Below are 14,803 nucleotides of genomic sequence, written 5' to 3'. Positions count from 1 at the left end.
GCGCGACAGACTCAATCAGACTTTCCAGCATGCTACCCACCGCAGACGTTTTTCTGCGCCTCCTCGCAGATTTCCCCACCCTGGTGCAGCCCACGTTCTCGTCAGCTACCACCAAACATGGTGTGGAACACCACATCTCCACCACGGGCCCCCCTGTGCACGCACGTGCCCGGCGCCTGGACCCCGCTAAGCTCTCCATCGCTAGAGCTGAATTTGAGACCATGGAACGCCTCGGGATAATTCGCCGCTCAGACAGCCCGTGGGCGTCGCCCCTCCACATGGTGGAGAAGCCCGGAGGTGGTTGGCGGCCGTGCGGGGATTACCGCAGACTCAACGAGGCGACTACCCCGGACCGTTACCCGGTCCCCCACATACAAGACTTTTCCGCCAACCTGGCTGGTAAAACTGTATTTTCTAAGGTAGATCTCGTCCGGGGCTATCATCAGGTGCCGGTCCACCCCTCTGATATTCCGAAGACAGCTGTAATTACCCCATTTGGACTGTTTGAATTTTTACGTATGCCGTTTGGCCTTAAGAGCGCCGCACAGACTTTCCAGCGGTTGATGGACTCTGTTTTACGTGATTTGCCGTTTTTGTTTGTTTACTTGGACGATATCCTGGTAGCAAGCACCTCGCAAGCCGAACATGTCACCCACCTTAGGACTCTTTTTCAGCGTCTTAGCCAACACGGGCTCATTGTTAACCCGGCTAAGTGCCAATTCGGGGTGTTTGTGATCGACTTCCTCGGTCATCGTGTCACGGAGTGCGGGGCAGTTCCCCTCCCAGCAAAGGTGGCTGCCATTGCAAACTTCCCCCGCCCACTCACGCTTAAGGCTCTCCAGGAGTTCCTGGGCATGGTAAATTTTTACCATCGTTTTATTCCCAGGGCAGCTGACCTCATGCGGCCGCTGTATGATGCTCTTAAAGGAGCTGCTCCCAAGCACATGGTGGACTGGTCTGACACGCGGCACAGTGCTTTTGTGGGGGTCAAGTCTGCTCTCGCTAACGCTACCCTGCTGGCACACCCATTACCCGATGCTCCCATTGCAATCACCACGGACGCGTCAGACTATGCCGTAGGTGCAGTGCATGAGCAGTGGGTGGGCGGCACTTGGCAACCTTTGGCTTTCTTTAGCAGGCAGTTGCGTCCCTGCGAGCGGAAATATAGCACATTTGACCGTGAGCTCCTCGGCCTCTATCTGGCCATACGCCATTTCCGTTCGTTGCTCGAGGGCCGGCCTTTCACAGCTTTTGTGGACCACAAACCGCTCACTTTCGCGATGGCCAAGACAGCTGAACCGTGGTCGGCTCGGCAACCGAGGCCCCTCTCCTACATCTCAGAGTTCACGACAGACATCCAACACCTTGCTGGTAAGAACAATGTCGTTGCTGACTGCCTTTCCCGAGCTGTCGCTGGCGCTGTCGATGTCGGGCTCGATTTTGCTCAAATGGCAGTTGACCAGGCCGACGACCCTGACATCAAAGCTCTGAGGGCTGCAACCACAGGGTTACGGTTGTCTGAGGTCCCTTTTGAGGACACAGGGGTAATGCTCCTTTGTGACATCGCTACCGGTCGGCCACGGCCCCTTGTGCCCACCTGTTGGAGGCGGCGTGTTTTCGACTCCATCCATGGCCTTTCTCACCCGGGGAGGAAACCTTCCCAGCGGCTAGTAGCTGCAAAATTTGTCTGGCGGGGATTAAAGAAAGATGTTAGGGACTGGGTTTCCACCTGTGTAGCATGCCAGCGCTCAAAGGTGCACTGCCACACGCGGGCTCCACTGGAACCGTTTACGGTTCCGGAGCGCCGTTTTGACCATGTCAATGTGGACTTGGTCGGCCCTCTTCCATCCTCACGCAGCTACACATACCTTCTCACGATGGTTGACAGGACCACCCGCTGGCCGGAAGCAGTACCTCTGACGTCCGCCACCTCCGCAGAGGTGGCACGCGCGTTCATTGGTACGTGGGTTGCCCGTTTCGGTACCCCGTCGGACATATCATCCGACCGAGGCTCGCAGTTCACTTCTGAGCTTTGGGCCGCTGTGGCCGAGAGCTTGGGAGTGAAACTCCACCACACAACGGCGTATCACCCACAGGCCAATGGTATGTGTGAGCGATTTCACAGATCCATGAAGGCAGCGCTTAGGGCGTCCCTGAAGGACAGCGCCTGGGTAGACAAACTCCCTTGGGTAATGCTGGGCCTTCGGACTGCCCCCAAAGAAGACCTGCAATCTTCCTCGGCAGAGTTGGTGTATGGGCAGCCCCTGCGGGTGCCGGGTGATTTCATTCCTAACACGACGGCATCTTGGTCCGCTGGTGAGCAACGAGCTGCTCTCCTCGATGCTGCCAAGGGTTTTGCCCCCATCCCCACTTCTCAGCACGGACTTACGCCGTCTCATGTTCCCACTTCTTTAAGGGGTGCAGCTTTTGTTTTTGTCCGCCACGACGCCCACCGCGGCCCCTTTCAGCCCCCTTACAATGGGCCATTTCGCGTCTTAGAGAGCGGGGACAAACATTTTCTCTTGGATATCGGGGGTCGGTCTGAAAAGATCACGGTGGACCGGCTGAAAGCGGCCCACTTAGATCTTAGTCAGCCGGTTACCACAGCTGTACCCCCACGCCGGGGTCGTCCGCCCGCGTTGCCTAGGCCTCATAATGACTTTTTGCATCCTTCTGAGCAATCCCTCGGTACCTTGGACTGTGCAGATTCCATTCCGGTTCCCCCTGCTGACTCCCCGGCGTTAGTACCAGTCCGGCGCACCCGGTCTGGTAGACCTGTTCGTGCCCCTGTCTATTGACCGTTATTTTCCTTAGTGAGGGCGAATTCTGGGGGGACGTGTGTAGCGGTTGATTTACGGACATAATTCGCCACACCTAGTGCTTGACCTTATTGTCATTGTTCACTGTACTGTTCGAGTGTGCACATGACAATGTTGTTCTGTTTCACTGTACTGTTCAATTAGGCACATGACAAGGTTGTTCCGTTGCAGGTAATTCGGCGCGGCCCCTTTAAGTGGCCGTCAGTAGATTCTCCCAAAGGTGGGGGTTTGTTGTTCCCGCCATTTTTGAGTGTTTTAAGTCAGTCTGTTTGGTTCTAAAAGAATAAAGGACGCACACGTTTTTGTGTGTCAACGATACACGAAGTTGTCTTGCTTTCACGCTACGAGCACAACAATGTATACTTTTGTCAAGATGGGGGGTTCGCAGCTTGCTGCGGGGTCGTTCTCCCAGGAAGGCAGACGGACTACTCGGGACATGGCGTGCAGGTAAAAACATGATTTAATCTTAAATCTCAAAAAAGGAACAAACAAAAGGGTGCACGAGGCGAAAACACAACTTAGACAAAACTATGGACAATAAACAAAACTTACTTGGCAGGAAAACGAGCATGAAGGAGCAGAATGAACTTTGGCGTGAAAAAACTAGCAATTTCACCCCACCGACTGACAGACAAGGACAGGTTTAAATACTGCCTCTGATTAGTGCTCGGGAAGCAGGTGAGCGGCGAGCACTAATCAGAGACAGGTGAACACAATGAGTAACCATGGTGACAAAACAAACAGGGCAGTGCAAGCAGGAACTAATGGATTCGTAAACAGAAAACAGAAAACATGATCCAAACCACAGATCATGACAACTTTTGACCAAGCAGATTTGGTCACATTTTCAGTAGACCCATAATAAAGTACCAAACTTCATGAATGTTTTTTTGTGACCAACAAGTATGTGCTCCAATCAATCTATCACAAAAAAATAAGAGTTGTAGAAATTATTGGAAACTCAAGACAGCCATGACATTATGTTCTTTACAAGTGTATGTAAACTTTTGATCGTGACTGTAACTGCCTGGCAACTTAACTTGTATGCCAAAACATTGTTCTAGCCTTACCTGAAAAGGGCTGGAGACATTGATATCAATGTTTCCTGGCTGCCATTCCAGTCCCTGGTTGTTCCTCATAGACCAAACCTTTGCAGCATAATTTCCTCGGAGCACATAAACATTGAGGGCCATGGCTGTGGCAGAACCGTGCATATGGTACCAGAAGTTGAGGCAGACCGGACCGTTGTAATGGCACTCAGAGCTCAACAGACGGGCTGGGTCTCCATGGGTCACACTGTCACCCTCAATGTACATATAGAAGCCCGCTGGAAGGACAGTTGTAAGGAGTGTTCAGAACGTTAGTTTTAAATCACGTGGTCCATGGTGGTGACATTTAGATTTTACCCCCAGTGGTGTGGTCATGGTTTGGCCCGCTTCCGTTTGTTGGAGTGGCGCCTGAATATCTTGTCCAATCAAAAGAGTCCTGTATGATCTGCTGCCACCCACACAGATTCTTCTCAAAGTTGCAGTTTATGGGACACACTAGGGTTTGAAAGAGTGCAGTGTAATGAATCAACCATCAAATGATCAATTACAAAGTGTATGAGTGGCTATCAACTAGGGATGTGAGCTCAAGTATCATAACTGGAGAACAAGACCAAACATGTTACATATCGAGATGCAAATACCTAAGCCACCTGTTAGGCTAGCTTTAAACGAAATCCCCATTTTTTGTTGTCTTTGTTCATGTTTGCAAATCCAGGGAATGATTATTTGGACATGGGAGACTTTGTGGGCAGAAAACTAATAATTTAAATAAGTAACAGATAGAAGTTTTGTTTTGCTTAAACAAGTGTATATAATAAGAGCGAATAGGGAAGTAGTTTAAATATTGTGTTGCCTTTGTTAAACGGTCAATAACACCAACGTTAAAGGCCTACTGAAACCCACTACTACCCACCCCGCAGTCTGATAGTTTATATATCAATGATCAAATATTAACATTGCAACACATGCCAATACGGCCTTTTTAGTTTACTAAATTGCAATTTTAAATTTCCTGGGACTTTTTTCTTGAAAACATCGCATAATGATGACGTGTACGCGTGACGTCACGGGCTATTTGTCAGGCTTTCCCCTGACAGTTTGTTTATGTTTCAGTACTTTCCTCTGCATTTGTCTGTTTCCTCTGTGTTTAGTATCTCCTGTCTTTAGTTCCTGTCTAGTGATCTTATTTTGTCAGCTTCCTGTCTTGTTCCCTGAGTGCTGTGTTCCTCTTCAGCTGCAGCTGATTGGCACCTGGCCACACCCATTGCCAATCAGCCCCCTCCTATTTGTACCTGCTTTGCCTTGTGTCAGTTGCTGGATCATTGTATTGTCGTTGCCTCATGTCACTCTTGTGTCTTTGCTACCTGTCGTGTCTGGCATCATTTCAGCTATTACCTGCCGCGCTACATCTTGTCCTGGTCGTCGTAGCGGTAAGCTGTTTTTGTTAGCCATTAGCTATTTCCAGTTTTTCTGTTTGTTATCCTGTAGCTTCCATTATAAAGTTCCTTTTTGTTTTCTAGCTTCCAGTGCTAGCTCCCTTAGTTTGTTATTCCGCCCACGTGCATGCTTTTTGTTTGTTCTTGTTTAGGTTTAATTAAATCATGTTTTCATATGCTATGCCTGCCTCCGTCTCTGCATCTTGGTGTTTGTCAACAACAAATACCTCTTACACTATTATTAATATGAGCGCTGCGCACACACACAGCTAAAAGTCGTCTGCTTTATTGGCATAATTACACAGTATTTTGGACATCTGTGTTGCTGAATCTTTTGCAATTTGTTCAATTAATATTGGAGAAGTCAAAGTAGAAAGACGGATTTGGGAAGCTTTAGCCTTTAGCCACACAAACACACAGCGATTCCTTGTTTAAAATTCACGGAGGTGAAACTTTACCACGGATCACAGCGGACATGGATCCCGACTATCAATCAATCAATCAACGTTTACTTATATAGCCCTAAATCACTAGTGTCTCAAAGGGCTGCACGAACCACTACGACATCCTCAGTAGGCCCACATAAGGGCAAGGAAAACTCACACCCAGTGGGACATCGGTGACAATGATGACTATGAGAACCTTGGAGAGGAGGAAAGCAATGGATGTCGAGCGGGTCTAACATGATACTGTGAAAGTTCAATCCATAGTGGATCCAACACAGTTGCGAGAGTCCAGTCCAAAGCGGATCCAACACAGCAGCGAGAGTCCCGTTCATAGCGGAGCCAGCAGGAAACCATCCCAAGCGGAGGTGGATCAGCAGCGCAGAGATGTCCCCAGCCGATACACAGGCAAGCAGTACATGGCCACCGGATCGGACCGGACCCCCTCCACAAGGGAGAGTGGGACATAGGAGAAAAAGAAAAGAAACGGCAGATCAACTGGTCTAAAAAGGGAGTCTATTTAAAGGCTAGAGTATACAAATGAGTTTTAAGGTGAGACTTAAATGCTTCCACTGAGGTGGCATCTCGAACTGTTACCGGGAGGGCATTCCAGAGTACTGGAGCCCGAAATGAAAACGCTCTATAGCCTGCAGACTTTTTTTGGGCTTTGGGAATCACTAATAAGCCGGAGTCCTTTGAACACAGATTTCTTGCCGGGACATATGGTACAATACAATCGGCAAGATAGGATGGAGCTAGACCGTGTAGTATTTTATACGTAAGTAGTAAAACCTTAAACTCACATCTTAAGTGCACAGGAAGCCAGTGCAGGTGAGCCAGTACAGGCGTAATGTAATCAAACTTTCTTGTTCTTGTCAAAAGTCTAGCAGCCGCATTTTGTACCAACTGTAATCTTTTAATGCTAGACATGGGGAGACCCGATAATAATACGTTACAGTAGTCGAGGCGAGACGTAACAAACGCATGGATAATGATCTCAGCGTCTTTAGTGGACAGAATGGAGCACATTTTAGCGATATTACGGGGATGAAAGAAGGCCGTTTTAGTAACGCTTTTAATGTGTGCCTCAAAGGAGAGAGTTGGGTCGAAGATAATACCCAGATTCTTTACCGTGTCGCCTTGTTTAATTGTTTGGTTGTCAAATGTTACAGTTGTATTATTAAATAGAGGTCGGTGTCTAGCAGGACCAATAATCAGCATTTCCGTTTTTTTGGTGTTGAGTTGCAAAAAGTTAGCGGACATCCATTGTTTAATTTCATTAAGACACGCCTCTAGCTGACTGCAATCCGGCGTGTTGGTCAGCTTTAGGGGCATGTAGGGGTGGGTGTCATCAGCATAACAGTGAAAGCTAACACCGTATTTGCATATGATGTCACCTAGCGGCAGCATGTAGATGCTGAAGAGTGCAGGGCCAAGGACCGAACCCTGGGGAACTCCACACGTTACCTTAACGTAGTCCGAGGTCACATTGTTATGGGAGACACACTGCATCCTATCAGTAAGATAAGAGTTAAACCAAGACAGGGCTAAGTCCGACATACCAATTCGTGTTTTGATACGTTCTAATAAAATATTATGATCGACAGTATCGAAAGCAGCGTTAAGATCGAGAAGCAGCAACATAGATGACGCATCAGAATCCATCGTTAGCAATAGATCATTAGTCAATTTTGTGAGGGCTGTCTCCGTGGAGTGATTTGCCCTGAAACCGGATTGAAAGGTTTCACATAGATTGTTAAACGCTAAGTGTTCATTTGACTGCCCAGCAACAATTTTTTCGAGGATTTTTGAAATAAAGGGAAGGTGAGACACCGGTCGGTAGTTTACCATGAGGTCAGGATCGAGGTTAGGTCTTTTAAGAAGAGGATGAATAACTGCTTTTTTGAATGCTAGGGGAACAGTGCCCGAGGAAAGTGATACGTTTATAATATTTAGCACTGATGGACCTAATAATACAAATAGCTCCTTGAGCAGTTTCCCAGGAAGAGGGTCAAGTAAACATGTTGTTTGTTTTATTCCATTTACACGTAACAATTCCTCTAATGTTATTTCCTCAAAACGAGAGAAACTATTTTGGAGGGCAGTATCCGCCGTATATACAATCGTATCAGTGTTAATAGAACCCCGTTGTAGCTGGGACGCATTGTCTTTAATCTCCTTTCTAATGACTTCAATTTTCTTACTAAAGAATTGCATAAAGTCATCAGCTGAGTGGGTGGAGCTACTGGAAGGGGTCCCTTGTTGGGTTAGCGATGCTACCGTACTAAACAAAAATTTAGGATCGTTTTTATTACGGTGGATGAGATTTGAGTAATATTTAGCTTTTGCTAAGGTAAGCATGCTTTTATAAGTTATTAAACCATCACTCCATGCTTGATGGTGCACCTCAAGTTTAGTCGTGCGCCATTTGCGTTCCAGCTTTCTACATAATAATTTCTGAGCTCTAGTTTCTTCTGTAAACTACGGGGTACGCTTTTTTGGAGCCTTTTTTAACTTTAGCGGTGCTATGTTATCAATGGTTTCGCGCAGGGCGTCGTTAAAGTTGTTAGTGAGGTTATCAATAGAGCCCACATATTTTGGGAATGGTGCCATTACCGAGGGCAGTAGGTCAGCAAGAGTTGTCGTTGTGGCCGTATTAATGTTGCGGTTGCTATAGCAGTTATAATTATTATTAGTTTGACGAACATGCGTCTGAACCTCGAATTTTATAAGGTAATGATCGGACAATACTTTAGTATACGGGAGTATCGTAACTTTGTCCAATCAAAGTTAACTAGGTCTATCGTATTACCGTTGCGATGCGTGGGTTCATTTATTATTTGTGTGAGACCACAGCTATCAATTATAGTCTGGAGCGCTACGCACGGTGGGTCCGATGGGGTATTCATATGGATATTAAAGTCCCCCATTATGATTATATTATCGGCGTGTGTCACTAGATCAGCAACGAACTCTGAGAATTCATTGATAAAGTCCGAATAGGGCCCTGGGGGGCGGTAGATAACAGCCAGGTGTAGAGGCAGCGGTGTGACAGACCTCATAGTAAGCACCTTAAACGATGTATATTTATTATTTATGTTAGGACTAAGGTTAAAGTTTTCGTTGTATATTAGTGCGACCCCCCCCCAACCCTTTTAAGAGGACGGGCAATACGCGCATGTGTAAAGTTAGGAGGACATGCCTCATTTAGCGCAAAAAAGTTGTTTGGTTTAAGCCAGGTTTCGCTGAGACCGATGACGTTAAGATTGTTGTCTCTGATAATATCATTAACTAACAACGTTTTGGGAGACAATGATCTTATGTTTAAAAAACCTATATTATAGGTAGTGGGCTGTTTTAGGGAATTTTTGATGAAATTATCCGTAGTAGCAATATTAATAATGTTGTGTTTATTATGCCCAGTGTATTTAGTATAATTACGACCATATCTAGGAATTGATACGACGGGAATTTTCCGATTGTTTGAGTGTTCCTTTGATAAACTGCACGCATCATGGTTAGCCAACTCAGTAGAACGCATGTTCCGATTGTTTGTTTGTTGCTTTGATAAACTGCACGCATCATAGTTTGCCACGTCGGTAGAACACACGTCCAACTCTGAAACAATCAAAGCAGAAAAAACGTGTTCTAATTTAACTGACTCCTTACCCAGACCAGTAGTCTCGCATCTTCCATTTAAATCCGGCTCCAGGATGGAGGGAAGTGGTGTTCTGTGGGGATTAGCCTTCTGCTTTGTTTTTAGCCCCGCTCGACATCCGCGTTCCCGATCACACCGTTGGCGTCTGCTCCATAGACGGCCCCCGCTGCTACTATACTCCCCTGCTTCACAGGCCGCTGGATGTAGCCGCCGAAGTATTCCCATGCTAGTTAGCACGTCTAACAAGCACGCGTCTATCAGTCCAAAACGGCCCGATATGTCCACATCCAGAAGTGTCTGGAGGTCGTACGTGATCACGGAGTGACCACGATGTGAGCCAGCCATGAAGTTTGCAGAATTGTCCGGTATTTCTGCCAAATGTTCCATCTTTAGCAAGAGCTCCGCGATGTTGCAGCCCGTCCGGGCGCCGCCATCTTGGACTACATGTCAACCAGCAGGTTTCGGTGAGAAAATTGTGGTTAAAAAGTCGCCTCTTACCGGATATCAGCTGAGCTTGTGCCGACCATACAGCTGCCGTCGACTTCCCCCGAGACACTGCGCGTCAACACCCGGCCGTGGACGTACACTTCCGACTATCAGGTACTGTTAAACTCACTAAAACACTAGCAACACAATAGAAAGATAAGGGATTTCCCAGAATTATCCTAGTAAATGTCTCTAAAAACATATGAATCCGTCTCAATGCAACGCGATTGCAATCGCGTTTTTTTTTTATAACTTTTTTTTTTTTCTAGTCCGTCGCTAACAATATCCTTAAACACGAATCTTTCATTTTCGCTCAAATTAAATGGGGAAATTGTCGTTTTCTCAGTCTGAATAGCTGTTTTTGTTGGAGGCTCCCATTAAAAACAATGTGAATATGTGAGGAGCCATCAACATGTGACGTCATCGTCTGCGACTTCCGGTAGAGGCAGGGCTTTTCTCCAGTTGCGAACTTTATCGTGGATGTTCTCTACTGAATCCTTTCAGCAAAAATATGGCAATATTGCAAAATGATCAAGTATGACACATAGAATGAACCTGCTATCCCCGTTTAAATAAGAAAATCTCATTTCAGTAGGCCTTTAAATGAATTGAAAGACACCTGTGTTCTGTATTGGTATCGGCCGATCTCATTCAATCATTGTTATCCGTAGCATAAAACCTTGATGGAAACATCCCTACTATTAACAATCCAACTATTGACTAGGCTCCCAAACAATAACAGTCATACTGTAACTTATAGGCGCTGATCCCACGTGGAATTGTAAGCAACTTATTCTTTTAAATAATTTTAGAAAAGTCAAACTTGTTAATTTTGTGGGGTCATTGGTCCGTTTACATGATAAAAAAGTCACAAAAATAAATAGCATATGATTACTAATACTCAGTGGCCCAGTGGTTAGAGTGTCCGCCCTGAGATCTGTAGGTTGTGAGTTCAAACCCCAGCCGAGTCATACCAAAGACGATAAATATGGGACTCATTCCCTCCCTGCTTGGCACTCAGCATCAAAGGTTGGAATTGGGAGTTAAATCACCAAAAATTATTCCACGGCGCGACGCCGCTGCTGCACACTGCTCCCCTCACCTCCCACGGGTTGATCAAGGGTGATGGATCGAATGCAGAGAATAATTTCGCCACACTAATAGTATGTGTGATATTCATTGGTACTTCAACTTTAACAAAGTTTAACAAGTCCTAATTGTGCCTGATAATAAGTTAATGACAAGCATCTTGACTATGAACACAAAGCTCACAATCAAATACAGGGCATACTTGCTTGACAGCAATACATGTCACACTAAGGGTGGCAGTATGAACAATGCCAACACTATCATAAACATGTGCCATATAGTGAAACCACACTAAAAAACAACGACCAACACATTTCGGAAGATTAGTTGCACCGCAACACAACATAAACACTACAGAACAAATTCCCAGAATTCCCTACAGCACCAACTCTTCTGGGACGCAACAGTATAAACAAATGCCATTGGTTGATCTACAGCTAACATCCACTGTAAAGATACCACGTACAATAGCGGAACTAGTCGATACTACTCTGATTACATCGATATTGTTTAACATCACAAAATCTCCTTTCGTTTTTTAAAATTTATATTATGTCCCTGGACACATGAGGACTTTGAATATGACAAAATTATGATCCTGTAACTACTTGAAATTTGTAGTATAATCCAAATCTAATGTAAAGTATCAAACAACAGAAGAATAAGTGGTTACTACATTTGAACAGAAGTGTAGGTAGAACATGTTGAAACATAAAGTAAGTAGATATTAACAGTAAATGAACAGGTAGATTAATATTTAATTTTCTACCACTTGTCCTTAATAGTTTGACAAAATAATAGAATATAAATGACGCAATATGTTACTGCATGCGCCAGCAGACTAATTAGTAGTCTTTGTTTGTTTTAGAAGATGGTTGGATGGATGGATGTTTGTTTACTACTAAAAGACAAGTTGTTTATTATGTTCAGTATTTTATTTAAGGACTAAATTGCAATAAAAAACATTTGTTTAATGTACCGTAAGTTTTTTTGTTAAAATAAAGCCAATAATGACATTTATTGTGGTCTCCTTTATTTAAAAAAGTACCGAAAAGTACCGAAATTCTTTTGGTAACGGTACCGAAATATTGGTAAGGTGACAACATTAATATACACACCGAGCACCCACTGGCAGAAATGTAGATCAGCGCCTATGCTGTAACTACTTCAGAGAAAAAGTTCAACTCTCTTACAAGTTTGATTTGCTGTTGGAGAGGAGGAAATTGTCGTTGGAGGTACGTCTCTCCCTTTGGGCTCGGCTGAATTGGGGAAAAAAAAAAAAAAGACGACAGAGAACAAAGAATAACTTTACCCATGTATAAAAATGATTGATTTTCTCTATCCTAACCAAGAAAAACAAACAGTCTAATGCTATAGGCTAATACAATGTCATAGCTGATTTTCAGTTACAATAACTTTTGTGATGCATTGTCCAATCACACGCTTCATCGAGGGAATTAAATGAACATTGTATAACATATTCTGGAAATTAAAGATTATCCAAATTAAATCTTTAATGTCTGTTGTGAGAAAATGTGGTAGAACAAAGACCACAAACAGTCGTGATTCAATTCATCTGACTACAGAACTTTCCTCCAGAAGGTCTTATCTTTGTCCATGTGATGTCAGATGAAACAAAAATGTAGTTGTTTGGCCACAATACTCAGCGATATGTTTGGAGGAGAAACGGTGAGGCCTTTAATCCCAGGAACACCAAACCTACCATCAAGCATGGTGGTGGTAGTATTATGCTCTGGGCCTGTTTTAATGCCAATGAAACTGGTGCTTTAAAGGGGAACGTTATCACCAGACCTATGTAAGCGTCAATATATACCTTGATGGTGCAGAAAAAAGACCATATATTTTTTTAACCGATTTCCTTACTCTAAATGGGTGAATTTTGGCGAATTAAACGCCTTTCTGTTTATCGCTCTTCTTGCGATGACGTCAGAATGTGACGTCTCCGAGGTAATACAGCCGAAATTTTCATTTTCAACACATTGCAAACATTGGGTCTCAGCTCTGTTATTTTCCGTTTTTCCGACTATTTTTTGGAACTTTGGAGACATCATGCCTTGTCGGCGTGTTGTCGGAGGGTGTAACAACACTAACAGGGAGGGATTCAAGTTGCACCACTGGCCCGAAGATGTGAAAGTGTCTGCCGCCAGACCCCCATTGAATGTACCGGAGTGTCTCCACAATTTAACGGCAATGACAGACATGGCACAGATGCATGGATAACCTGCAGATGCATTTGCAACGATAAAGTCAACGAAATCACAAAGGTGAGTTTTGTTGATATTGTTGACTTATGTGCTAATCAGACATATTTGGTTGCGGTGTGACTGCCACCTAATCGATGCTAACATGCTACGCTAATTGACGCAAACATGTTATTTACCGGCTGTGCTAAAGCAGACATGGCACAGAGATGTATGGATAACCTGCAGATGCATTTGCAACGATAACGTCAACGAATTCACAAAGGTGATTTTTGTTGATGTTGACTGCCAGCTAATCGATGCTAACATGCTACGCTAACCGATGCTAACATGCTATTTACCGACGGTGCTAAAGCAGACATGGCACAGAGATGTATGGATAACCTGCAGATGCATTTGCAACTATATTACGTTTCCTTCCACCCACATTTAATGCGAAAAAAACACCAATCGAAGGATTTAAGTTGCTCAAGGGTCACCAAATGCGAAAGTCCTGATCGTTTGGTCCGCACATTTTACCGGCGATGCTAACGCAGCGATTCGGCCATGCTATGGCTATGAATAGCGTCAATAGCTATTCGCTCAATAGCTTCAGGTTCGTCTTCAATACTTTCATACTCCAACCATCCGTTTCAACACATGCGTAATCTGTTGAATCGCTTAAACCGCTGAGATCCGAGTCTGAATCCGAACTAATGTCGCTATATCTTGCTGTGCTATCTGCCAGTTTGTTTGTTTACATTTGCAGCACTGTATGACGTCACAGGGAAATGGATAGTCGCATCGCAAATAGTGAAAATCAAGCACTTTAAAACTTTTTTTAGGGATATTCCGGGACCGGTAAAATTTTGAAAAAAACTTCAAAAAGTACACTGGGAATTGATTTTTATTGTTTTTAACCCTTTTGAAATTGTGATAATGTTCCCGTTTAAATGGGAGAATGAAAAAGGAGGATTGCCTCGAAATTCTTTCAGGACAACCTAAAATCATCGGCCCGGAGGTTGGGTTTGGGGCCCAGTTGGGTGTTCCAACAGGACAATGTCCCCAAATACATGTCAAAAGTGGTAAAGGAATGGCTAAATCAGGCTAGAATTAAGGTTTTAGAATGTTCTTCCCACTGTGGACAATGCTGAAGAAACAAGTCTATGTCAGAAAACCAACAAATTTAGCTGAACTACACCAATTTTTTCAAGAGAAGTGGACAAAAATTCAACCGGAAGCTTACTAGAAGCTTGTGGATGGCTACCAAAAGCGCTTTATTACAGTGAAACTTGCCAAGGGACATGTAACCAAATATTAACATTGCTGTATGTATACTTTTGACCCAGCAGATTTGGTCACATTTTCAAAAGACCCAAAATAAATTCATAAAAGAACCAAACTTCATGAATGTTTTCTTTGTGACCAACAAGTATATGCTCCAATCACTCTATCACGAGTTGTAGAAATTATTGTAAACTCAAGACAGCCATGACACTATGTTCTTTACAAGTGTATGTAAACTTTTGATTGCGACCGTACCTGTATCTCTTCTCCACTCTGGTAATGCAACAGGTGACATGTCATCTTCTGCCCTGAAATTGGAAATAATATTGAATTAG

General features: G+C 44.4%; 1 protein-coding gene across 2 annotated transcripts in view; it reads right to left on the bottom strand.

Moving 5' to 3' along the window:
- The window catches only part of wu:fb63a08 (zonadhesin), a 53,834-nt gene that overhangs the window by 23,375 nt on the left and 15,656 nt on the right, over positions 1-14,803 (bottom strand). Inside the window, exons 3-6 of one of the 2 annotated variants that reach the window (XM_061920098.1) lie at positions 14,724-14,776; positions 12,174-12,239; positions 4,226-4,363; positions 3,890-4,146 (exon numbers count right to left, since the gene is read on the bottom strand). In XM_061920098.1, the coding sequence (XP_061776082.1) occupies positions 3,890-4,146; positions 4,226-4,363; positions 12,174-12,239; positions 14,724-14,776 (514 nt within the window). The remainder of the gene's footprint in view (positions 1-3,889; positions 4,147-4,225; positions 4,364-12,173; positions 12,240-14,723; positions 14,777-14,803) is intronic. The other variant, XM_061920099.1, reaches the window with a different exon arrangement.

This window comes from Nerophis ophidion, linkage group LG14 (genome assembly GCF_033978795.1).
Source record: "Nerophis ophidion isolate RoL-2023_Sa linkage group LG14, RoL_Noph_v1.0, whole genome shotgun sequence".
Lineage (NCBI taxonomy): Eukaryota > Metazoa > Chordata > Actinopteri > Syngnathiformes > Syngnathidae > Nerophis > Nerophis ophidion.
This window is presented reverse-complemented; position numbering and strand designations above follow the sequence as displayed.